This window comes from Fundulus heteroclitus, chromosome 21 (genome assembly GCF_011125445.2).
Source record: "Fundulus heteroclitus isolate FHET01 chromosome 21, MU-UCD_Fhet_4.1, whole genome shotgun sequence".
NCBI lineage: Eukaryota > Metazoa > Chordata > Actinopteri > Cyprinodontiformes > Fundulidae > Fundulus > Fundulus heteroclitus.
The window spans coordinates 34,620,936-34,647,072 of record NC_046381.1 but is presented as its reverse complement, the minus strand read 5'-3'; the positions used below and the strand labels follow the sequence as shown (position 1 = coordinate 34,647,072).

Here is a 26,137-nt window from a genome sequence, read left to right as displayed (position 1 = left end):
TCCATCCATCAACATTCGATTCTGGAAAACTGTGGATTTTTTTTGACATGAACAATCTGCAGAACCCCTGAGTGCAGCATATTACTTGGTTTTGGGTTTATGTGGATGCTGCTATTGGTCCAGTGGTTGGTTTAGTTTATTGTCTTGGTCACACAAACATAAGAAAGGTTGGTACTTATCCTGCAGATCTACTGCTGCAGCTAAAAATATGATGGGTACACATATCTGCTGAGGTATTAAGTCTACGATTACAGATATCTGTAAAAAGTACAAATCGATTTGTCCAAAAAAAACCCCCCAAATAAACAAAAACTAGACAAGTGTATTTGAGCTGACCTTCCTGCCTATTGAGTCCTCCCTGCTGCCACCGAGCGTTTGACTCTATTAATAGGACCAGATCTTGTGAGGAGACTAATGATCTGAGCTGCACTGAACTGCAGGACCACCATCATCCTGACCAGAAGTTGTTACAACAGCTGCTCTGCAGTCTCATACAATTACATTTTTATTAACGTCCCACAACGTTTAGATGGGAAATCGACGCCGTTTGTTTTCCAGCTCATTTTCTGTCCTGATTTCATGGAATTTCCTCATAAATGTGAGAAAGATGTTGCGTCGCCCTTTGTCGACAGCTCGCTGGCTCAGACTGGTGTCCAGTAAAACAAGCTATTGTTTTCACAGCGACTTCGGGGAGAGAAAAAAATCGCAACTGCCCATTAATATTGATGAGTGTTTGTCTCTGACCGTTTAGACCTAATGTTCAAACGGACGCAGATGGTTCGCTGAGATTGTGGACATGCTTGTAAATTTCTCGTGTGGCTGCATGAACTCCCGCGGTTCCTCCTGCCGTTCACACACACATTTCTCTCGTCAGTCCTCTGAAATTGCTCAACCATAACTTCAGCATCGTTTCAGAGGTGCAGTTTCAATATGTGGTTTCCAAACCCGTATTTCTCATCCAGTGGGTTTATAAGGTTTAATTTCGCTTCTGACTCAAAAATCCACATGTCAACAGCTATTGTTCGGTCTTCCTCACTTTCTTCCTCTCTAGTTGTCTCAAAGGTGACGATGTGATAATTTCACTTGACTAATAAGGTCAACAGACGCCTTGGCAGCTCTGAACTGAACAGGAATTCAGAGAATCTAGCTTTACCTTTCTACCCATATGTGCATAAGAGCAAATATTTTAAAGTGACGCTAGCTTAGATGTTATTCTTGCATAATGTTGTCTAGATTCTTAGCTATAGAGGATTTGGTGGTTCTACATTGTTTGGAAAGAGGCAGATCCAATTCCAGGTTTGAGTCTCTTTCACAAGATGTTTCACTCCGTGGCTGAGATGTGTAAGGACCAAGATGGCATGAGAGGGGGTTAAAGTCAACCCATCCCTGTGGTGCTGGTGAGCCCACAATGGGATGTAGTGCCAGTGTCTTGACTGATAATATATGAAATGGTAAGATGGCTTCATGAGACCATCCGTTTATTGGACAAAACTGTAAAAACTACATTCATAAGAATAAATTCTGAGAATCATATCAAGCAAGAGCATCAATGCACTGAGTGAATCTTCTGGTATTCTGAAAAGCAGAAACAGTCAAAGATCGTATGGGGCCCTTAGCAGAACTTGCTTGGCATGTAAATAACATAACTAACATAAAAATGTCCTTCGACACGATGATTAATATTTAAACTCAATCTTTGGAAACTTAACAATTAAGCTTTAAATTCTAATTTCTGTACAAAAATGTATGCTGGTGGTCGGTCCAATCTGCTGGCTTAATGTCTTTAACGACCGCCCATTACTAAGGGGTGGACCTGTTTCTGTTGAATTTGCATGTTATCTAAGCCATTACAAGGCCTTTGTCAGGCAGTAGTATAAAGCTTGTTACTGCACATTACTCCAGACTTTTTGAATTGAGAAAGCTTCCCGGAGAGGAAGTGAAACGTCTTCAACTACGAAAAACAAGTCCAGTTGCTTTGTTTTTTACTTTTTTTGGAACACAAAAATGTAAGCAGTCTCTGTCTGGCCCTTGCTTTTGGGGCTAAGCAGCCCCTTCGTTTTATTATGCCTGGGGCCGGCTGTGCTTGGACGAGCCTGTGCGCGGTGCTGCAGATCAATGCCACACTCAGCCTTCTTTGGATTTATGATGCCATATTTTTTTAACTCCCATGTTTGTGGGTAGAAGTGTAATATTAAGGCACCAAAACGTAACATTTGTCTCCTGAAATATTATCTAGTTGCTGTTAGTGCGCCACTTGGTCTTTTGAAGAAGTGGGACTAAAAGTCAAGGCGCTTTGCCAAGCTTTCTGTTTTGAACCTGCTCTGTTCAGAACACCTGCTGCCATGTGAATCCTCCTTTAGCTCCTAATGCGGGTTATGCTTCAAACCTGACACCCTGTTGTATCAATGTTTGAAACGCTTGTTTTAAAATAGAAAAGCAAGTAATGTTTTTTCTTGCTGTGTTTAGAGAACGCTTCATCGAGGTGGCCCACAGTACTCGCCTATTAAAGCTGTAAAGAAATCCTCCTCATTTTGAGATTGTCTGCCTGGCAGCCTTTTGAGCACTCAGTATAAAAAAAAGAGACAGTGACAGACAAGATATGAATTATTAGTAAGCACCATGATAATACAGCAGCAGGCGAGCAGTTTGCTGCTAACGAAGCTAAAGATGGCGTCATATTTGTAGCTTTTCACAATTGGTTTGGGTTGCATTAGATCATCTCTAGTTCAAAGTCCTAAATACTTAGATTGTATAAATCAACACAGTTCAGGATTCATGAAATCTTTAGTCTATTTGTTAAATATAGGTAATTTTCCAAGTTTCCTTGGCATTGGTGCCACCACAGAATTAGACAAGCACACAGACGGCAATACATGGATACATGAGTGTGGGCATGTTATAAAATGGGGTTGCAAAAAGGGAAAATATATTTCATGAACTTTTCCTACCCATGGCTGCCTGACTGGAGGTCACACTGAGATTGTTATTTTTATTTTGAAACAAGAGAGTTGCCTGCTGAAGGTTGGTGAGGGTGGGACTACATTTTTGTTAATATTTCTCATATAACTTTGTAGTTTATGAGTTTTAAAAAGGATATTGGTAATTAAAGCACATGTCCACATTTGTCAGACAGCAGGGAGTGATCAGAAAATGGGAGAGCAAAAACATTAGTTTGCTCGCCCATTTTTAAAATCGGAGGAGCAGTTAGTTGCTCCACTTGCTCCAAAAATTAGACAGTCTCATCCAGTCAACCCATGACTGAGTACAGATTTTAAAGACATTTTGTGATTTGTAAAAACCTCGCTCTTTTGCTTAAAACACAAATTGGTATTCTGAGCTTTCCTAAAGAATGTTGCTGTTGTTCATCTACAGTAGTTCTCATAAAGCCACTGTTTTTATCGTCTCTGGGTGGATCCTGGTTGTGGGACGTGACCAGAGTCGTCCTAAAAGTGGAGGAACATTTCTGCAGCCGCAGCTTGGAACTGTTCAAAGAAACAAGTGATAAAATAATCACCGCTTTGCTTTTATCAGTGTTGAATTGTGTTGCTACGGTAGCTCAGAGTGGACAAACTAAATTCTCTGAATGGAACGAGACTTTTTCCTTTTTCCTTCTTTGGTGTGGCGGAGTGGATTTTTAAAAATTTTCTTTTAACCTTCCAGATTGTAGACGTTTAAACTGATATATTTTATACTTGTCAGCGACTTTTGGTTCTATTCTTTAGTTAACGCTTTGGTTTCATTGTATAGCTCAGTCAATAGTTTATGTGAACTAATTTTATACTTAAAAATTAATTGACAGAGAAAACCCAAATCTTTTTTTCATATTGCAATGTCACAAATAACATTTGTCGACCCATTTGTTCTGACTCCATGATAAGAATTTAAAAATCTCTGCTCCTTGCGACATGTCTAGTAATTTCTGGACCACACTGGCCAAATGATGGTCCAGTCAAGGGCTGCAAACATTTACAGATAAATGCTCTGAGCGCCTTTTGTCTGCGCAGGGTTTCTGCTGAAATTTGATCATCGCTCTTGTGAACAGCGGATTACTCCGAAAAACAGACTTTCTAATACTCCTTAAATGCCCGCAGCGTCTGAGTTCGGGGGTCCACGTCTTAATCCTGAGTAATGGCGGCTGAACAGATGGAATCAAATCTCCTATTGACACACAGGTATGACACATCCAGCTAACTGGGGGCCATCTGGAAACGCAACAGAGAGCCGGCTCTGGGGCTGCTACCATTCAGCTGTCAGTGCGCCGATGGAAAATACTGATACTACGCAGTCCAGCAGCCATACCTCGGATATCTATCTGTTAGCAAAGTCCCGGCAGAGGAGCAATTACAGCGAATTATCCTCCTCCCCTCGAGCTCAGGCGCGCACACACACAAACCCACACGCATTAGGCCGTAGCCGAAAATCTCAAAACGCCAAAAGATGGATGTGCATCCAAACTTCATTTTATCATGCAGCATGGAATGCAGCGCAGTGGCGATGGATTGAGAGGGTGGGAACACAACTCAAACACTCTGAGCCTGCAGATATATGTGTGTTTGTCTGTGTTATTGGCCTGGCAATATCGGCTGTGGTTCTGGGTAGACTGTAAAAAAAAAGAAAAAAAAAGAAAAAAGAAATCCGACTGGTTTTTCTGGGATTATGTGGAAGTTGATGACTGCAGACAAATGTGATTATATGGTTCAAATGGGGCCATTGTTGGTGGGGATGCCTGTCCAGTGAGTGCATTATATAACCTGTGGGAGGTAATGGATGAGCAGCAGGCTGGATATCCAGGGCCAGTGGGGGGTTCTAGACCTCATTTACCGGGGGGTGCAAGGTGGGGCCAGTGTTTTTTTCATAGGGGCACAGAAGAACAGAATGAAACAATAAAACAGGGCAATATTCAGTGGTTCAATAATATTAACTGCAGGTTTCAGACCCCCGATCAAGCAGATGAAAACTGTGATCCCAGATCGATACGGCTGAAACTAAACGTGAAACACCTTCATTTTTAAATCCTTGTTAGAGTTAAACTGTTTAGGTAAAAAATAAAATTGGTCAAATTGACCAATTCGCCAGTGCATATAATCGTAAGAAATACATTTAATGTTATGTCTTCAGTACATGGGCCATAAGAGGGACCAGGACCAGTTCTACACCGTTTTTGGCCCCTGCTGGCCCTTGTCTAGAACAGCCCCTGTATCTGTGACTGTGTGCAGCCTGAATTTGTCAGATCCCAGCAAGCTTTATATTAATTTGTGCCAGGATTCGCGAATGGTTCGCAGCCTGAATCAGCTGCTGTGCAGCTTGTTTGGTCCTCGACAGATGTGCATGGGCAGATTAATTTATAGAAGTGATGCAGATGAACACATTGCTTTTCCACGGATCGTATAATTCTACTGCGCATCAGCCTCGTCACTTTTAAAGTCCTGAAGTAGATCGCAGTGGCTGTTTGGTAAAGCTGGTAACGCGCAGTATTTTTCAAATAGCAAACCGGGCTTTTTTTCCCCCTACCTAAACCCACAAAACAAGTAGGACACAGCGAAATTATAACAGCTAAGAGTCCAGCTCCAGTTCTTGCTCTGTCAAATATCACGACCAGTGTGGGAACACCCTGAAAGGTTCTGTCTCTGTGAGCAGCGCGCCAAAAGCTCCTAGACCCTGAAGTTTTACTGTAATCCGAAGCCTGGAAGTCTTTTCTCGGCTAATTCTGCATTTCTTCACATCTTTTGTGTGTTTAACAACAGTTTTTATCTTTAACCTTTAGCCTATACTGAGGACATCCCCAGAAACAGCTTTTTCTTTTTTAAATCCTGAAAACTACTAAAGCTTTTCACATAGTTACTCTAAGTTATGTCTGCTCCACTGAGCATCAAACCCACCTGGTTGTCTGATCAGATCGCCTTAAACTAAACGGCAACATGCTAAAAGCCCTTCACAGATTTCTGCTGGACACACGGCGTGGAGTTGTTGGCCGCCTTTCCCAAGATCGCTAATGGGGCTTGACAGGCTGTAATGGGCTTGACTCGCTGCCTCATATCCTCGCCATGGACGGCTGCTGCTGCTGTCTGGCCCCTCAGTCCTCGGACCGCTTCAGCATGTGCGGGGAGACTGGAAGTGTAAAACCCCGCTCGGTATGTTGTTTGTTCGCCCCGCGCTCCGACGCAACGCTGGCCTTTTCATCTGTCTGACTGCGCCCATGTGTGTCTCAGCATCGCTCCTGCATGTGCGAGCCCCGCTAGTGGCCCTTACAGGGTCCTGTGGCGTGCAGCGTGTCGTCTTTGATCCAGAAGCGGGAAGATCAGAGCACAGGATGGGTCTCCAGAGGTGCACACACACGTACGCAAAGCTGCTCACAGCTTATGACGATTCCCAGCAGACCCCCGACCCCGTCACCCCCAGGAGCCGCCCAGCCGGCCGACTGAGTACAAAGAGCTCCTGGTCATGATGTAGAGGCGGCCGACCATAGTCGCAACTCTGCAAGCGGAGCGAGGAGATTGAGAAAAGATCCCGGAGATGCCTCGCAGTGCATCCGTGCCAAAGGTCAAAGAGTTTAAGGCATAAAATGTGGTTTTTGGCCTCTTCAGAAACTGATGTTTACACCGCAACGATCCCCAGTTAATGAGATGTTTTCCCTTTTTTTATTGAAAATCGCGGGGATCGCCCGAAGAGTTGTGAACGTGTCAGCTTTCAAACGCTTCCAGAGGGAGTCGGGCTGATGGGCCAAACCATTAATTAGATGAGACTTTGGAGAAATAACCGAAGGAAGAGAGGACATGAACATATCTGACCTCTCCTCGGCAAACCATGAAGCCGGAGAGAAAAACCAGACAGATTATGGGCTGTAATTACATAAACACAGATGGATTCTTCTCATGCCTTGGACATCCATCGCATTTTTTTATTGGGTTAGCCATCTGCAAAGCCTTTAGCGGTGCTGACAGGTTCTTGGTGTGCAAAAAATGTAATTAGAGGGTGTTTTTCAAAACTTCATCTTTTTGAGAATTCTCATTTGATTCCTTCATCTGGTTTCAGTTCAGTCTTTCTTTTACTGTTGCTTTGTGCTTGAGAGGAAACAGTAAAATGCTGATTTTGAGGAGAAGGCATCGGTTTTTGCTGGAGCCTTTATGCCTTCTCTGCCTTTCTAAGGTTTCCAGACCCCCTGATCTTTCCTCTATGCGTCTTGCTCCAACAACAAACCTTCATGTACGTGTAGAGGAGGGATGGATGATGGATGTCTTTCTAAAGCTCACGCGTGATGCAGCGGTAGCATCCGCATGAATACATTTTTATGTGTCTGAAATCTATCAAAATCCATCCATCTGGTTAAATTGTCTTTTTCAGGGAAACAGCAAACACCCTGAAAGGAATCACAGAAATAGATTATGAAAGAATCAACACATTAATGCTTAAAGATGAAATTTAATGATCATTTGGCATCCAGCCGCTACAAGCATTTCTAAATAAACTATTAATATTCACAGTAATATAATGATTATTTGACTAACTAAACATAAACTTTGAAATTACTAGACATGTCGCACTAAACATTTGCTTCTGTGCTTTTTTGTTTCTCTTGTTGTGTCTCTGTTCTGTCTTCTGTAACCCCAGTCGGTCGAGGCAGATGACCGTTCATACTGAGCCCGGTTCTGCTGGAGGTTTTCCTTCCCGTTAATGGGGAGTTTTTCTTCCCACTGTCGCTTCATGCTTGCTCAGTATGAGGGATTGCAGCAAAGCCATGTACAATGCAGACGACTCTGCCTGTGGCTCTACGGTTCTCCAGGAGTGAATGCTGCTTGTCGGGACTTTGAAGCAATCCACTGGTTTCCTTATATAGGATATTTTTGACCAATCTGTATAATCTGACCCAATCTGTATAATATGATTGAACTTGATTTTGTAAAGTGCCCTGAGATGATATGTTACATGATTTGGCGCTATATAAATAAAATTGAATTGAATTGAATTGAATAAACAACTACTCACAGGGTTTGGAAATAAATGTGCAGATTTTCTTTAGGTCACTGGAATCACAGGGTCTGTTTTCCTCTTGAGCAGTAGATTCAGTTTACTCTTATTTAGACTTAGACTTAGACTATAATTTAGACTTCTAAATGGTTGATAATTTAAAAAAATAATTAAATATTTCCCCCAGGTAGGGCTTTTTATAGTTCCAACAAGTTCTGATGTGTGAAACCAGCCTGAGAGTGATCAGATAAGACACAACATTTGTCTTGCTGAAAGATTAAAATTTGTTACGGTAAATAAAACCAACACAGCAGATCCAAACTAACATCCAGTTAGGAACAACGTCATGGTTCTGCGTGTGTCTGGTCAGTCGATCATTCTCATCCGTCCCTCTTCTCCTCACCACTGCTGACTCAGCTCTCACCTGCACACAAAAAAATCAGAAAGCAGAGTTTATATAATAGCTATAATCTATATGAATAATGAATGCATCATTTTCATCACCAACTGGAGTCAGTGTATAGCTTCAAAGTCTCATATGTATTGAAATGTTCTCAATAGGAGCAGGAAAATGTTTGTATTCTAGTAACTGGGCTTTAACCTCAGCAGATAAAAGATTATTTACTTTAAAGAGCATTAGAGTTTACACAATATTTCAAACATTCTATTGTAATCTTAAGAGCAAATGTGTTTAATTTAATGTAGTTTGAAGGCATTGTACCTCTTGTTATACACCAACACAATGCAGCAAATCATTGTCAGGCGGATAGAAAGTCATACATGGTTTTTTTTTTTTTTACTTTTCAAATTTTTGGGTCTCACTTTACAATAAGGCTCCCCTATAGATGGCGAATAAATAGTTTACAGATATGGTATTAATTAATCTGCCAACACTTTCTAGCTCATTCATAAGTGTTTATGATGCACCAACTAAGGGCGAACAAGAAACCAAACTGATTGGTTTCTTGCCAAATTGTGACCCTAATCTGTTTAACAATATATTTCATCTAGAGTTGCTTATATAAAACATTTCAGACTAAGTTACCTTGTAAGCACACACTGGTCAGTTTTGTCTCTTGCTCGCGCTTGATGAGTGTATAATAAACGCTTATGAGTTATAAAGTGTTTACAGATTAATTAATCACATATCTGTAAAATATTTATTAGCCATCTACAAGAGTAGCCCTATAGTAAAGTGGTATCACGTTGGCTATGTTGTAGTGTGACTTGCATTTGTCCATTGTTTGATACTCTTCAATATAATCCAAGGCAACTATTTATATTCAGAAGTTACCTAATTTGTCAGTAAAATATAACCTCAGTATAAATGCAGCCGCTCTGTGACGGCCTCCGAAGCTGAGTTCACAAAAGTAGCCAGGAAGTCCATGCAAACTATAGCCGACATGCGGAGTATGAGCAGGACAATTATTATTATTAACTCTGCAAATCTAGTATTTGAAGCAAAGAAACTCTGATCTTTTTTTGTTGTTGCTGCCACGAACCGTTTATGCGATTCAAGAAACATGTGGAAGAGGCTGCTCTGGTCAGACGAGAAGAGAGACGTTGAAGACCAATGTCTGATTCGCTATGTGTGGCAGAAAACAACCACCGCCTGTCATTTTGAACACCAACCCCCTGCTGAAACATAGCGGTGGCAGCAGCGTGCTGGTCAGTCGTGTTAGTGGCTGCGGTGCAGAAAAACAAACTAGAGTTAGATGGTTTAAATCAAAACACTTGGATACAAGTGGCCTAGTCAAAGCCCAGGACTTTAATTCAGTCAAGAATTTCTTGATGTCTGGACTCTGTGCAAATATTTTCTGCGTATCAAAGCTAATAGAAGGCTCTAATATGTACATAGTGTTGATTTTAGGGGTGGAAACCAAAGCAGGCCAGGTGTTCTTTCACTTCACTATTATGCTCTACTTTGTGTTGGGCTATTGCATTAAAATCCCGTCATATTGCATTAAGGTTTGTGTTTGTAATGTGGAAAAAAAAAGTTTAAGGGGTTTGAACACTTTTGCACAACACTGTAAATCGGCCTGTAAAGGTTGGCCATTGAGAGGATATCATAACTTTTGTTGCCATGTTCATTCTAGAGAATCAGCGATTCTAATCAGCCAGTTTATGCTTTTGAATGTCGGATCAGAAGAAGACGGGAGCGGTTTCAGTGTAAAACCATACTTTTGCTTCATATGTTCCACTAAACCAGATGTTAGGATCTTTTCGTATGTTGAATGACGACTGAGAGACACAGTCCACCTTTGGTTTTCCATATATGCATTATGGGGTAGGCTTTCCTTTAAATTGAAAGCCTATACTTCAGGGCCAGTGAAACCCAATGACCTGCTGTGACCACTGTCTAGCATTAAGTAACTCGAGGTAGGAAAGGATATTTGACCGTTCTACCACTAGTCCGTAAAGATGACTGGTGGCAAAAAATCTGTCGCTTCTTGTTTGGATTTAGCGTGGCACAGAATCTGAAATGACAGGAGTGGACCGTTTTCACACGTCTGCCACTGTGGGAGAATGTAAATACGGTTAACTCAAACTGGCCCTTTCTGTGGATTATAACATGTAACTACTTAAATCTATCATAACAGAGAAAACCTTAGTTACTGCAATATGGTCGGTAGTTTTGAGCTCATTAGACCACCCTAGAGGAATGTCTAAATGACTTAGAAATGATTTAGACATCTAATATTTGATCCAATCACAGGGTTGAAGATAAATCCCATTTAAGGTTAGCAAACTCCCCGAGTTTACGTTTGGAATAATAGGATAGGAACGTGTTTTTGTGGGTTCACTTCAAAAAAACTGGTTGGCATGTAGATGGGGTGGGATTGTCACAGTGGAGACTTTGTGACCCCAAGATGCCGCTCTTTGCTACGGTTTTCTAACCGTGAGCTTCAAAGATGTTTTTATTTCCTCCCCTACCATGCTGACACGGGGCGTAGCGGTGGCCGCACGATGAAGATGGTTCCTCCTTAAGGGCTACTGGCTACCCGTTATTTCACATCTATACTGCTGGTAAATACAAGTTCATGGATTCCTAGTTAGGAGCTCCTGGAAACCTTGATCAAGTTAAACAAAAAAATAAAATAGAACCAAAATGTTTCATGTACATTCATTTTGAATGGATTTTTTTGAGGGGTTACACTAATTGTGCCAACAGTATTTTATTTATTATTTAACCCTAACCCTGGAAAATGTAATTACATCTTTACATGGGGTACCAGCATATAGGCTGTTTAACCAGGCTCTGTGTGTCCAAGCAAAATATAGTGCGTCTGTAGGCTTTTTTCATGTTTTGTAGGTTTATGTCAGCCTGTCTGTGATGGAAAAACTGTTGTCTGACATACATTGTGTGATCAGGGAGATCCCACAATGTAGGGTTTTTAACCTCTGTAGTTTTGCCATAGTTGGCCTGGGTTGGCACAACTAACTGTGTAAGTTATATCCTATAGAGTCAGATTGCATTACACTCCATCAAAACACAGTGGCCGGGTTTTATTCAGTTATCCTTCAGAGGAATTGGCTGAGCAGCATTAGAAATGAAATGACCACTAACCACAGTGAGGTCTGCCCGGTCTTTTTTCTCCGGATTGTTTTTTTTTTCTATTTCTATCTTATTTTCCACATTGTTATTTTTAATTGGGCCCATTTGCTACTTTCTATTTTCAACCTATAGATTTCCGACGGCGGACGTCTTGTTCTGCTTTCCATCACTGCGGCAGATTTTCATCGGATAACTTTTATTATACTGTATTTTTATAAAGCTGTGGCTTTCATTGACTCAGAGGGAATTTTATTTCCTTCCGTCTTGTCCGTCCAAATTGCCTCTCACTTTACATGTGGCCTCTTAGGCAAAGGTTTCAGCCACTTATTTTCCTCTTAATAACTCTTTTCTAGAAATGGACCGATCAGAATTTTGGGCCGATTTCGGATCTCTCTCTCTCTCTCTTTTAAAGCTTTGACATGCTTGGCGTTCGGCTTTTCTGCTTTATTGTTTGCTTATTTATTTATTTCAAACATATTAACTTTCACATTAATACACCATGAAACAGTTTCTCTTAATTTGTTTGAAAAGGAGACAAGCAGATGTAAATACTTAATGACCCTACCCCCATTCCTTCCATTTAAACATCTTACTTTACACTTTGTTCTTTAGAAAACAATAAGCACCAACAAAAAAGCAAACAAAAGAAACGGCACACACTGTTTCTTTTACAAGAAGAAACACAAGATATCAAAAACACAATTTTTTTTTATCAAGCAAAGAATTCTTAAATTATGTCTACCCAAACAATACGACTTATTTTAATCAGAGCAGCAAACCAAAGAAAACAAAGGACTAATTTCTATATTGATATGTACATACCTACACACACATCAACATACATCCATATATACATACAGACACAAATACGAACAGCGTAGCATACGGAGGAAAAAGAACAGGATTTAAAATAATTGTTTTTGCCATCCTGTTTTAATCAGCCATGGACTATTTACATGAGGACGTCACGTTGCGTGTGAGCGACCAGTTGCTGATCTAATATTTTAGAGCAAACACGAAACGACCTCGGAGTTAACATTTTGCATCTTATTCTAGTGATTAGCGCAGTTAGAGCAGCCAACTAAAACAGAATGCAAAATACATTGATTGCGGTGTGAAACGTCATCGACCTGCCTCTATTTGCCAGGGAATGTATATTTATATATTTATATTTATATTATCTGAGCATTACAAAGTCCTCCCCATAAGCCCAAAAGTACAAGCCAGAGCAAATTTGCTGTTGATGAAACCTTTCTGTTACCTCCTTCTGTTCTGCGCTCTCTTAGAGCCTCGCTGGTCTGTGGACATAACTCAGCACGGCTCGCAAAAAGCAGTTTCCTTTGAAATAGCTCCTTAAACCTCCCTCATGCTGAAAACAATGAACCGGGAGCCTTTTTAAACTGAGATAGAATAGTACACACACTGAAAACTGTTGTTATTGTGACCAGGTAGCGCTTACTCTAATGGTTAAGTTGGTTCATTCAGTAACTGGTAGAAGATCGGATTTTTGGGTTTAGGCCAATTACAGACACCAGATATCTCAAAGTTTAGGATTAAGCTGACATGTTAATAAATTAATGAAAATAAAATTTAAATAATGCAACTGGTTTACTGGACCTAACTTTTGTCCTATCAAATTAACACTTTTTTAAAAAAAAAAAAACAACAACAACTAAATGATAACGTGATAAGTGTTTGAAGAGTACAGAGATGTTTTTTTGATCAAACTTAGATAGATTAGGTAGATCTGTGTTCTCTGGTTTTTGTCATGATGGAGTAATCTTCAGAGTTCACTACATCTTAATGCTTCAGTCTCTGGAAGAGTTTAAATTTCATTCTGGAGCCTCGTGAAGATCGCCACTGCTGCTCGGGACCGTGCACCCATGTTGACTGACTCGAGTTATTTTGCGTATATATCTTTAAAGTCTAGTCAAAGGTTTCTGTGAGGGCTTTCTAGTTGAATAAAAGTTCGATAGATAAATCATCTACTGCCCATTTGCATTAAAATGACATTTAATAATGAACAATATTTCTCCCAAACATTTCATATGATTTTATTTTTGTAATCAAAATTGAATCAGTTCGTAATGTCATCCAATGAACTTTTACACTATTGACATAATAAAATAATAAATGGTTGCACTCAGGTTGTCAATATGAGCCAAATGGAAACGTAAGGAAGCAAAGTTACTCAGACTCTCCCTTTCCGTGTGTGTGTGTGTGCGTGCGTGTGTGTGTGTGTGTGTGTGTGTGTGTGTGTGTGTGTGTGTGTGTGTGTGTGTGGGTAGCCCTGATACCTACAGCAGCAGCAGCAGAGCAGACGGCGGAGCCAGATGTTGCGCAGGTGGAAACGAGAGAACAGCTACTGTCAAAATGTTTAAGGGAATCTGCAAATCCTCCAACTCACTCTCTTCCTGTCAGCAACTATCTCTTGTGCTCCTCTTTTCTACAGCTGCCCAGGCCGACCGTTTCCTCTCCTGCCTCCTGGTTCGTCCCTTTCACTTTTCCCTTCTGTCACGACTCAGTCCGAAGCCCAAAACTTTGTGCTTTCATCTTTGTCCACGTCCCTTTCCTCGCTCGCTGTTGCTTTTGCTTTGCTTCTCTTCCCGTACGCCGCGCTGTTTCTCGTAGCAGATGATTTCACCCCGTTGAGGTGATTCATAAAAATTCCTCCGATGCTGTCAGGCTGCCACTTTGTATCTCTGCGGCGATGGAAATGAAAGGCTAAACATTGACGTTTTTCCTTTTATTGAACTCTTTAACTCTTGTATTTTCTCTGTGACGTGTTTGGTTTATTTCGGTGAACTCTCCCACCGGATCATCCTGAAACCTAGATCCCTTCTCCCTTTTGTGCGTTCCTGTCTCAGAACTCAAGTCATGGTGGATTAAGCGCAGAGGTTACGCTCCCTGCACTCACCGTGTGAAGACTTCCTTTTGATTTTAAACGCGAATCCTCGGTGGATTTTAATCGAAATTCAAGCTGAGAAGGCGGAGAAGCAGCTGGAATGCTACTTATCCAGGAAGGCCGCGGCTCCCAGGCTGCTTCGCACAGGGCTGCAGTGATAAAAAAACCCGCCATAATGTGAGACGGGAGACCCGGCCTGTGTCTGCGTTTCATAGATTTAATTGTTTGTCTGCTTAGAACGACTCCCTTTTCTGAAATTAACAAAAATGATTGATTGATGAGCGGGCCGGTGAGTTGTTTAGTGATCTCAGAGTGCCTGGAGGCTTCGTTCAGATTTGGTGGAAAATAATCGTTAAAGCAACGTGTCCTGTGAATTTCATTAAAGCCTAATGAAATCTGCGTACACATTTTTCATCCGAGGGAAAACAGTTTTCCCCCTCTTGGATTGGGGTTTTAAAGCCGTTTCTCGGCAATTACCAGAAAATTTGTTGAGGCTTTCGGGAAATTTAGAGTAACCGTCATGACATCTTCATTGGAGGATCATAAACCCTGCGTTTCATTTTGTTTGACTTCGAGTCGCCTTTGTGAGGTAAATGAATTCCCAGGATTTGTCAGTCAGGAAAGAAATCCGTCTCACTCTGTATTTGGTACCAAAGTCCAAATATTTGCTTTTCACTGACTGGCTCTCGTAACTTTTCCTTTGTGTCATTGATATGAGGTTGAGTTGTGCAATGCGCCGTGGTCTGTTATCCAGTCTCCTTCATGCCTGCCCTTTTCTTACACAGTTTACCGAAGACTTTCCCAATTACAGTTGAAACCAGATATTAACATCCACTGTATAAAAAGAGATGTGACCTGTTTTCCAAACTGACAGTAAATCAAGTTACGCCTTTTCTGTTTCTGGTCCTTTGAGATAATTAAATTATTCCTATTTGCTGAATGCCAGAATGATGAGAAAAAATATTTAGGAATTTTGTATCACTTTCAGCAAATGCTGAACAAGGTCATGGACTTCCGGCTAAGCTATTTCTCCAATCTGACATTTTTATTTCTTGGACTGATATTTTAGTCCAAGCTGAAGGAAGCCGAAGCTACAAGTGGATAACTCAAAATGTTTGGTTGTTGGGTGTATTAACCCACACAATTCCTTACACCGTCCCCCAGCAGACTACAAAAATGGCTGATTGGTATGAAGTGGAACGCCCTGCCCCTCCAGGTGGCAGGGCGGGAAGTTCCTCCTTCAGATTTAAAGAGACAGGCCCAAGGAGAGTTGCTCTCAGACGCTCCTCAGGACAGGGTAAAAAGAGGTAACGTGGGGGAACAATAACGAGGAATTTAGACCAAAGCATTGCAGTTCCACTTTATATCGACCAAAACTGAACGATTTCAATGTGAAACTGAAGAATTGTGTAGCATGATATGTCCCCTTTAAAGCAACACCTCAAAGACGTTTCATTGTGTAATATCATGAAAGAAAATCTCAGGAAATCTCCCAAAACATGAGGGGGAGGATTATGGACAGGCCTTACATTGACGACACATTTATTTATGTTATAATATTTCACAACATGATATCTTGTTCCCCCTTATTAATTATTCTGACTTTCCGCTCGATAAGCCACCCTGCAGTTGGCTGCTTCATAGATAATAGATATAGTTTTAAAGCTGTTCCAACTTATTAAGAGTGGTGGTCCTCTTTTACTTTCCAGCTTCTAACCGTCTATGGTTTTTGCAATCAGAGCTATTTCCAATCAGCCAAATTTTCCATTATTTTTTTTATTTATTTTTGTTTTAATAGTGTCCTGTCTGGCAATGTGGCAATAAAAATTGTTGTCTTAATGCCAAAAAAGAGCCCAACAGATTTTACTTAAATAAGCGGAGCCGTACCGCTTTCGCCACAGTGTTCCGCTTGATTTATACATGCAAGTAGCTTTATTATAATTTATGCAGGGAATATTTCATGTTATATGGACACTAAATCAAGAAGGTAGAAGAGAAAAAAAGGAGAAAAGGTGAAAGAGAAAGAGGAGTGAAGATGGAGACAATGATACACCATCCTCTGTCTGCTTCTTCACCTGCAAAGAGAGCAGAATTTGCCATTATTTTAAAAGATGAAATGAGGCAGGACCTTTCTTTCAGCCAGCTGACCAGCAGTGTGCACTGACAAACAGGGATTTTAGACTGTTGCATTACTGTACGCACCACACAGCAGCAAATACTGCAGTCAATGCAAGGCTTCCTGTGGGAACTCATCAACCCAGCTCTTGCATACCTTTTACTGAGCATCAGTGCAATGATGCTTAGCAAAAAGCGCTTTTTCTCTGTTCACCAAGATGATGCCCGTCTGGTCTAATAATTATTTGACATTTAAGTTATACTTCTGTCCAATTAGCAATTGTCAAACCTAATTTCATACAGATAAAAACATAAAAAAACTTTTCATACAAGTCCATGGCTTATCAAAGCGTTCTAGCCAGAAAGTAGCAAGAATGTTAAATGGGGGAGTATAAAATTTCAATCTGTTTGTATTCAAGCCCAGGGGTGCTCAGTGAGTCTTGTAAAGTCATTTAGCGTAGCATGACCTCTGATTGAGGTCTCCACACGCAGACTTTGCGGATCGATCTACCCGTCAACGCAGAAACTGAGCTGTTATCGCACACAGTCCCTACGATGTGTGCGTGTGTGTGTTTGTGTGTGGGCAGCTTTTGGAGTAAGACGATGAAACGATCACTGTCACATCTGATAGAAGTCTCAGCGACGCTGATGGGAATAACATCTCCTTTCTCAACCGGTGCTTTCCTGCGCTCCAGCGGAAAACCTTCGCAGCGCAGAGAGAGGCGTAAACCGAGATGTTTCGCTGATGAAAATTTGTTTTGACCCGGGTTTTTTTTTTTTAGCAACGCAGAGATGCATTATGCATGAAAGCCTTGAGTGACATGTCTTCGGTTCTTTGCTCAAGTTCACGAGAGCTGGAAGCGCCTGGGGAGTGGGGGGGGGGGGGTGCTTTGACCTTCCTGGGTGTGGGTCCAAGGCGTGGCTGGCACTTCTGTGAGAGCCTGACTGGTTCCAGTGTTCTCACATTAGCACAGTTTTATCTTGTGTGACACGCTCTGGGAACAGAACGTGTCACATAGGGCGGGTCTCCACATCATAAAATTACCAGAAACGTTTCAACGTTTCTGGCTGAAGCACAAATTAAAAAGTTCTCCCTGAGGTTTCAGCTGCATACGCTGTAAAACTGATCATGTTATCAAGGCAGATGTGTGTCCACGGTGGTTCCCGACTGTAGGCTGCTTCTAGATGAGAACCTTTCTCACATGTTATGGTGTTAGAACCGCAGACCTAAAGTTTTTATTAGCAATTTAAGCGGTCGACCAACGCAGTGTCTGTTAAATGGAAGGAAAATGAATTTTAGAAATATTTTACTAATAAAAACCTGAAAAACGTGCTCACCTCTCCAAGCGTTATACGTTATGGAGGCACACGTCATTCAGGGTATGTCTTTACCAGCCCTGCCCACTCATCCTTTCAAAGTATCTCTGAACATTCATTTTCAAGACTTTCCAGAGAGTCTCGGTTAGATTTAGATCTTGGCTCCAAATGGGTCATTCTAAAACATTACGCGCATTGATGTAAACCATTTGTTTAAGGGCGTTGGCTGTATTTCTGGGGCTGGAAGGTGAACCTCCACCACAGTCCTAAAGTCTTCTGCAACCTCTAGCAGGTTTTCTTTAACTCTGACCAGGTCCCTGTTGCTGCTGGATGAAAGCACTCCCACAGCACGATTCAGCCACCACCATGTTTCACCTTTACTGTTAGATCACTAATGTTCCCTAGCTGATGTTTGGAGGCCTTTTACGAAGCAGCTGTGTGTGCACTGAGATAAAACCGCACGCATGTTGGCCGTTTGCCTGTTTGGGTTTATTTAGGCAGATCAGAGTAAAAGGGGTTGAACACAAATGCATGTGATACTTTTCAGGTTTTTGTTTGTAAAATGTGTTGCAAACTAGGGCTGAATGATTTTGGAAAATAATCTAATTGCGATTTCTTTTCTTAATATTGCGATTTAATGCGATTTTGTCCCCCAGTTTAATTTATCATGTCTTTTCAAACATATACAAACAACAAATCAATTTGTTTCCTCGCTGTGCAGATTAGTTGCTAAAAGACCCACAGCATCTAAACTCAGAGCAGAAATGATTGCGTTCTGCCTACAATATATTTCAACCAAAATTGCAATTTTTACTTTTCTCTGCATTAACCACAAGCAACAAAAATGGCCTCTAAATAAAGATGTTTGTAAACAAGGACTATTTAAAACAAGAACTTTTAATTTTTCAATTAATCAGAATATTGTTCAAGAGGACAGCTTTTAATTTAATTGGACATCAATCCTTGTTGAACAATAAGTGCAACAAACAAGCAAATCTATGAATTAAACTGATTGACCTGTACTTAATGCTTTGTATGATTATACAAATTTTAAAACAAGTAATAAAATTAGATTATCTCACTGCTGCAACTGTCTTCCCTTCCATGTGGAGGCAAACCCACTTTAAACATTTTACCGACAGCTAAAGGACGTGTCTGATTCCCTAATTGTTGCATAGCCAAAAATTGCAGACTCCGCGATTTGGAAATTGCGTTTTTTTAAATCTCGATTACATTGAAAATGCGATTAATTGTTCAGCCCTATTGCAAACCATGCATCCCGTACCTCCTACTTCCTGATTAGTGCTGCCTTGGGTTTGTTTACACTTATAATCCCAATGCAGCTTGTGAGAATGTGAAAGAGCTCCGTCAGTGTGAATACTTTTGCAAGGCACTTTAATGTTTTCTAAGTATTGCTTTCGGCTGGGGGAGTTTGCCGAGTCTGGCCAACAGAATCTACCGCATAAACCTCCACTGAAGCAACAAACTTCGGCGTATCTAATTAGGATGCTTTACGGCTGCTGGTAAACTGATGATGTTGGCTTGACGCGGGACCAGGCCAGTCCTTTCCCACTGTTTTTAGTCACTCGGTTTCACAAAACCAAGCCCACCAAATTCAGAGTTGTATCATTTCTTCACGCAGTCTCACCAAGGAAGGTGACATAAGTGCCCCCCCCACATCCCACCCAAAAAAACATAAATAAAAAAAGCAGTGGCCCCGGGGTGAGAGCCTAAAAGCGGTTTTATTGGGTGAAAAGCTGAGCTGGTGGAAAGGCTCTCAGTGAGTCTGCAGTTAGAGACGGCTGTGGTGAAACCGCGGGTTACTGAGCGTCCCCGCGCTGATTGGAAGCCGGGTTGCAGATGATGATAGCGTGTTTGTGTCTCTGGCCGGGATGCAGCGTATGAGGGACGCCTCGGTGAAAGCCCTCTGAAAAGTTATTCATTCTCTTACACTCCAAAAAGGGAACTAAAAGTAGATACTATTTTCTTCAAATTTGTGCATTTGTCTTCAAACTTAGCAGGCGAATAAGATTGTCTGCCAATGGAATGTGTATTTTGACCCCTAAAATAAGATAATTGGATATCTGCACTTGAAATTAGATGATGGAGATGAGTTGTTCTTATTTTAAGTGTGAAAATCTATTTCCGCAGGGAGATCATTTAAACTTGCCTGCTCAAATCAAGAGCAAATTCAATCATTTCCAGAAAATTTTACTTACTTTTAGTTCTTTATTTGCAGTATATGTAAGAATCCAATGCTTTCCTTTATTTACCAATCTTATAAAATAGTTTTTTTCTCTTTTATTTAAAAATCTAAGCATATTTCTTGTAGTAAATATTGTAAAAATGGCTCCTTGGGTTGTAAAGGTTGCTGACCCCTGGTCTGCCATATTAAACCCATGCATACAATACATTGAAGATTGTGGCTCAACAAAATGAGAAAAATAAATGGAAGGAATGTAAATTCTTGTAATTACGGGTAAAGCACATAGTTTTGCAGTTTGTTTCGTACCAAAATGACGACATGGCAGCGTGAAGCGGTTACTTTAACACAGGGGTTCTCAACCTTTTGCAAGCTGGGCCCCCCCAAAGCTGGTTCGTTGCAGTTGGGGCCCCAGTGCCCCCCGCCCAGATCCCCCATCCCCCCGCCCCGCCCCGCTCTACCTTGCATAGATAGATAGATAGATAGATAGATAGATAGATAGATAGATAGATAGCCCTAGGCTATTATTTTTAGGCCCACATTATTATTATTACCATCATCAGTAGCGGTAGGTAGGCCTATTATCATTTCTAGGCTATTGTTATAATTGGCAGTAGCACCAGACTTCTAATGTGAGCTTGCAGGCATTATTATTATTATTATTATTATTATTATTATGAGTAGTATAGGCCTATCACCATTACTAGGCTATTGCTATATAATTGTGAGGTTACATGCTTTTTTTTGTTATTATTATTATTATTATTATTATTATTATTATTATTATTATTATTATTATTATTATTATTATTATTATTATCATCATCAGTAGGCCTATCACCATTATTAGGCTATTGCTATATAATTGTGAGGTTACATGCTTTTTTTTTGTTATTATTATTACTATTATTATTATTATCATCATCATCATCATCATCAGTAGGCCTATCACCATTATTAGGCTATTGCTATATAATTGTGAGGTTACATGCTTTTTTTGTTATAATTATTATTATTATTATCATCAGTACGCCTATCACCATTATTAGGCTATTGCTATATAATTGTGAGGTTACATGCTTTTTTTTGTTATTATTATTATTATTATTATTATTATTATTATTATTATTATTATTATTATCATCATCATCATCAGTAGGCCTATCATCATTACTAGGCTATTGCTATAATTGGCAGTAGCACCAGACTTCTAATGTGAGCTTGCAGGCATTATTATTATTATTATTACTACTACTACTACTATTATTATTATTATTATTATTATTATTATTATGAGTAGTATATGCCTATCATTATTACAAGGCTATTGCTATATAATTATGAGGTTACATGCTTTATTGTTGTTGTTATTAATATTATCATTATTATTATCATCAGTTGGCCTATTATCATTACTAGTCTAACTCTTGGACTGAACGTATTTTTTGCCAGATGCATTCAAATAGTCACCAGAGTAAAGAAATGTATATTATATGTGAATTATGTGCGCCGTTTGGAAGTAATTTTGATAAAACTTGCTGTATAAGCGAAAGAGCACGAACGTTCTGCATTCGGGTTGTTCCGGAATGCGACGTCACAAACAGAACTACCGTGCATCAGCCTGCAAATACTACGTCTTTTGCTACCGATTTGTTCAATTTTATTAACTCTTACTCTACGTACAAAAAAATAAATTAAAAAAATGTCTGATACATCTTCAAACTCCCCCTCAAGCATCGGCGACTCAGATACCGAATATATATACGAAGAAACGGAGTTTGAACAAGGTGAACCTGAGGAGACTATATCTAACGTTGCTAAGACATAGAGCCATGCTCCATTGTAAGTACCCCTCACAATCCTCGCTTGTGAAGTGTCAATTGCATAAAACACTTTTGTCACTGCTGGCAATCCAGTCCTTTTGCGTTTCTTTTACGAATGTATCCCATTTCTTTCGGACCTTTTAATCATTCGGCCAAGTATGTAGCGCTACTTTCTGGCCTGCACTAGACCGCGGTGAAGTTGGCTTGACATGGACATTCAAGCTCCGCGGAGTCAGCGGAGAACTCTTGAGAAACAAAAATCAAATCAGATTTATTGACGGTCCCACCGCGTATGGGAGAAGGGAGCAGCTGAGAGACGCTGGCCGAAATCGGAGTCCTTCAACCGGATCAACCGTGAGCTAGATCCCGCTGACTCCACGGAGCTTGAATGTCCAATGTCAAGCTAACTTCACCGCGGTCTGCACTACAGCTGCTAACTACGGCGATTTTTTTTAATATACATACATGTACAATGTATGCAAACCCTCTGGCATGAGTCTGTGAAAAGGATTAATAGGACAAAAACACCGAAATAATCCTTAGTGAACAATATTTGTTTACCTACCGGGCGGCTCGTCCTCTTTGCTGAAGCGCTGTGTATCTGCTGTGTGTCCGCTTTCTGATGTTAAACAAACATGTCTGAACGTCCATCCATCCATTTTCTGACCCGCTTAATCCCTCATGGGGTCGCGGGGGTTGCTGGTGTCTATGTCCCGATATAAAATAATTCTTAGCCGTCCAGTGGGTTCATGGTTCCATGCTCTCTCATGTGTATTGGCTGCCGTGTTTATAAGGCAGCTAAGCTACTAGCTATGTCGTCGTACAAGCCTTGGCCAGCATTTCACAGACTCCCTCCGTCCCTTCAGGCATTTGCTGTATAAATCTGGCAATATGATACCATCAACCATCAACTTACTCTTAAAACGATCTTGTGATACGTTATCTAAAGAAGAAAAATATGCCGAGAACTCGTCAGCTTCCTTCCAGTCCGGCGCGCATGCGCGAAAAACCCGGATGAAAACCGCTTATCACCTGCATTTGTGCTCACTATCGACAAAACAATCAAATTTGTTCAAAACTTTTTTTTTTTAAATCAGTCCAAACACATTTTAATTTTTATTCAGGAGTTATGTATATACAAAACTTTAACTTTTTATGAAAGTAGTTTAGTGATAAAAAAAAAAGTGCAAATTTTTTTTTTCCAGTTTTTTTCCACTCCCATCCTGTAGCCTACTCGCGCCCCCCCGGGAGAGTGTCGGCGCCCCCCCGGGGGGGCGCGCCCCACCGGTTGAGAACCACTGCTTTAACAGAAGAACCCCGGCTGCACGCAAACCAGCGTTATTGGCTCCCGTCAGCAGCCTCGGTGAAAGCGCTCCGGGTTCTCAGGGAACAACTTTATGCAGGCGTGAGCGTTTCAGGTCTCCCTGTAAACGAGAAATGTGCACCAACATGGCCGTTTTCCCTCAGACCTCCTCCTCGCTGTGTAAACCTTACAGCGGGATTAAGGCGCCCACCTGTGAAAGGAACCAGCGGCACGTTATCGTCACGGTGTATGTTGCTCCCAGGAACACGGGAGGGAGCGTCGGGTCCTCTCACGTTGTCAGGAGCGGTTGCAGGACGCCTCTAGGGTCGCTGGCGCTGAGAAAAGCTGCAGGCACTCGCTCAAACGGACGATAACGAGGATTTATTTCGGAGCAGTGGAAGCCTCAAAACCTATTAGAGTTCATGTGTAAATCACATGTTTTACATGCATGAAAGACTTCCGCGGTCGACCTCAGAGCAGCGTCTGCAGAAGGGATATCCGCTCATCATTCTCTGCTGTGTATTTAAACGGAAATCCCTGTTTGTAAATATGTACTTTGGTCTTATTCCTAGAGTCATTATGTCTGGACAGAGTAGAGCCTCTAAAAAAAAAAAAAAAAAAAAAAAAAAAGTGAGATGATGAGCGTGGGTTTTATTCTACAGTTTCTTTTTTAAACTCTTTTTTTTTTTTTCGTTCTGAATTTCTGTGTTTGCCTTGCTGCAGTGGAGTACGACCGGGAGCTCTCCCCACACCGGCGCCACCACAAGGAGTTCAAGTTCAACCTGTCGCAGATCCCGGAGGGCGAGGCCATCACGGCGGCAGAGTTTCGCCTTTACAAGGAGTGCGTGAGCCAGGCGTTTCGCAACGACACCTTTCTGCTCAAAGTCTACCAGGTGGTCAAGGAGCACCCTGACAGGTAGCTCAAACACAAGGGGGCACTTTGTTTTTTTTTTTTTAAAAAGTGATGAATAAGATCTGATTTCTCCTTAAAGCTCCTTTCCCCCTCTTCAGGCTATTGAAGCATTTCTCTGCTTGCTTTACTAAACGATTAAATATTGAACTAGTGCTCACGCTTGAACTAGTTTCTGCCTTGAAACAATGTCATGGTTTTGCAAACTTTTAAAAATTTGGTGCCGTGTAGAAATCATTGCATCCTAAACCCTTTTAAATGTTATCGGCTCAGTCTTCAGCTAACAGCACATACTGTGTGTATAGATCTACCCATTCGATTGTAGCTCTGGTTGTTTGTTGTGTGACGTCCTCCTTCTTGAAGGTGGTCCTCTTCAAGAAGGAGGACCACTTTATTTTCGATATTCTTTCTGTTTTCAAAGCCATCCTTATTCCTGTCAAATCCGCCCAGCCCAACCATCCCTACTGAGGGAGAAGTATTCCCACAGCATGATGCTGCCGCCACACAGGTTTAGCTTTAGGGCCATTAGATGACACTTTGGGTTATCATACACACTCTTGTTGTGCAGCTGGATGGCCATATCTCCGTAGGTTTGCAGCAGCGCCACACTCTTTTCATGTTCGGATGATGGATTTGAACAGATGCTGACAGCCTGGAATATCGTTTTATGATCAAATGCTGATGTAAACTTCTCCCTGCTGTGTTCCTTGGTTTTCCCGATGCTGTTTGTTCACCGATGTTCTCTAACAATCACAGAACAGCAGCTCTTCTCGTACTGAGATTGTAATCCCATGGGGGGACTCTGTTACCAGGCAGGATGACCTGTGAAGGCAATTTACTCATGCCTGTGTTAAAGGTTATCAGAGTAAACGGGGCCTAACACGAACGCCAGATATCATGGAGCCCATGTAATCTTTTCCAAACGTTTTAGTGCAGTCGTTTTTTTGTTGGTCTATCACGGGGGTCTGCAACCTGTGGCTCAGGAGCCGCAAGTGGCTCTTCAGTCCCCCCACTGTGGCTCTTAATAACTATCGGCAAATATGATAAGGACTGAGTTAGAGTTTAATGTTTTAAAATCTATAGGTAATAAATGAATGCTGTTTTTACACCAATAATGTAAGGAATATTTTTGTAGGGTAAAATTCTTTGGTCTTCTGGTAGATACGTTTTTGGTGTTGTTTCTATGAAAAAATGTTTTAATATTGCAGTAAAAAAAATTATTCATTCTCTTACACTCCAAAAAGGGAACTAAAAGTAGATAATATTTTCTTCAAATTTGTGCATTTGTCTTCAAACTTTGCAGGTAAATAAGATTATCTGCCAATGCAATGCGTATTTTGACCCCCAAAATAAGATAATTAGATATCTGCACTTGACATTAGATGATGGAGATGGGCTGTTTTTATTTTAAGTGTAAAAATCTATTTCCACTGGGAGATCATTTAAACTTGCCTCCTCAAATAAAGAACAAATACAATCATTTCAAGAAAGATTTTACTTAATTTTAGTTCCCTTTTTGCAGTGTGTATGTAATAATTCAGTGCTTTCCTTTATTTAATAAGCTTATAAAATAGTTTTTTCTCTTTTATTTAAAAATCTAAGCATGTTTCTTGTAGTAAATATTGTAAAATCTGGTAGTTATGTTTTGGAGGCTCACTTAGCCTTTGTGGCTCTAAACAAATTCTTATTAGCTGGACAAAAGGCAAAAATGGCTCCTTGGGTTGTAAAGGTTGCTGACCCCTGGTCTGCCATATTAAACCCATGCATACAATACATTGAAGATTGTGGCTCAACAAAATGAGAAAAATAAATGGAAGGAATGTAAATTCTTGTAATTACGGGTAAAGCACATAGTTTTGCAGTTTGTTTCGTACCAAAATGACAACATGGCAGCGTGAAGCGGTTACTTTAACAGAAGAACCCCGGCTGCACACAAACCAGCGTTATTGGCTCCCGTCAGCAACGCAGCGCAACGCTCCATCTCATTACGCAAAGCCCCGTCTCACAGAAATAGCCTTCGGCTTCAGAAGCGTCCCATCT

General features: G+C 40.9%; 1 protein-coding gene across 1 annotated transcript in view; it reads left to right on the top strand.

The window, feature by feature from the left end:
* bmp6 (bone morphogenetic protein 6) overlaps nucleotides 1-26,137 on the top strand; it is a 69,758-nt gene that overhangs the window by 18,276 nt on the left and 25,345 nt on the right. Inside the window, exon 2 of the mRNA XM_036124873.1 lies at nucleotides 23,911-24,103. Coding sequence (XP_035980766.1) covers nucleotides 23,911-24,103 — 193 coding nt within the window. The remainder of the gene's footprint in view (nucleotides 1-23,910; nucleotides 24,104-26,137) is intronic.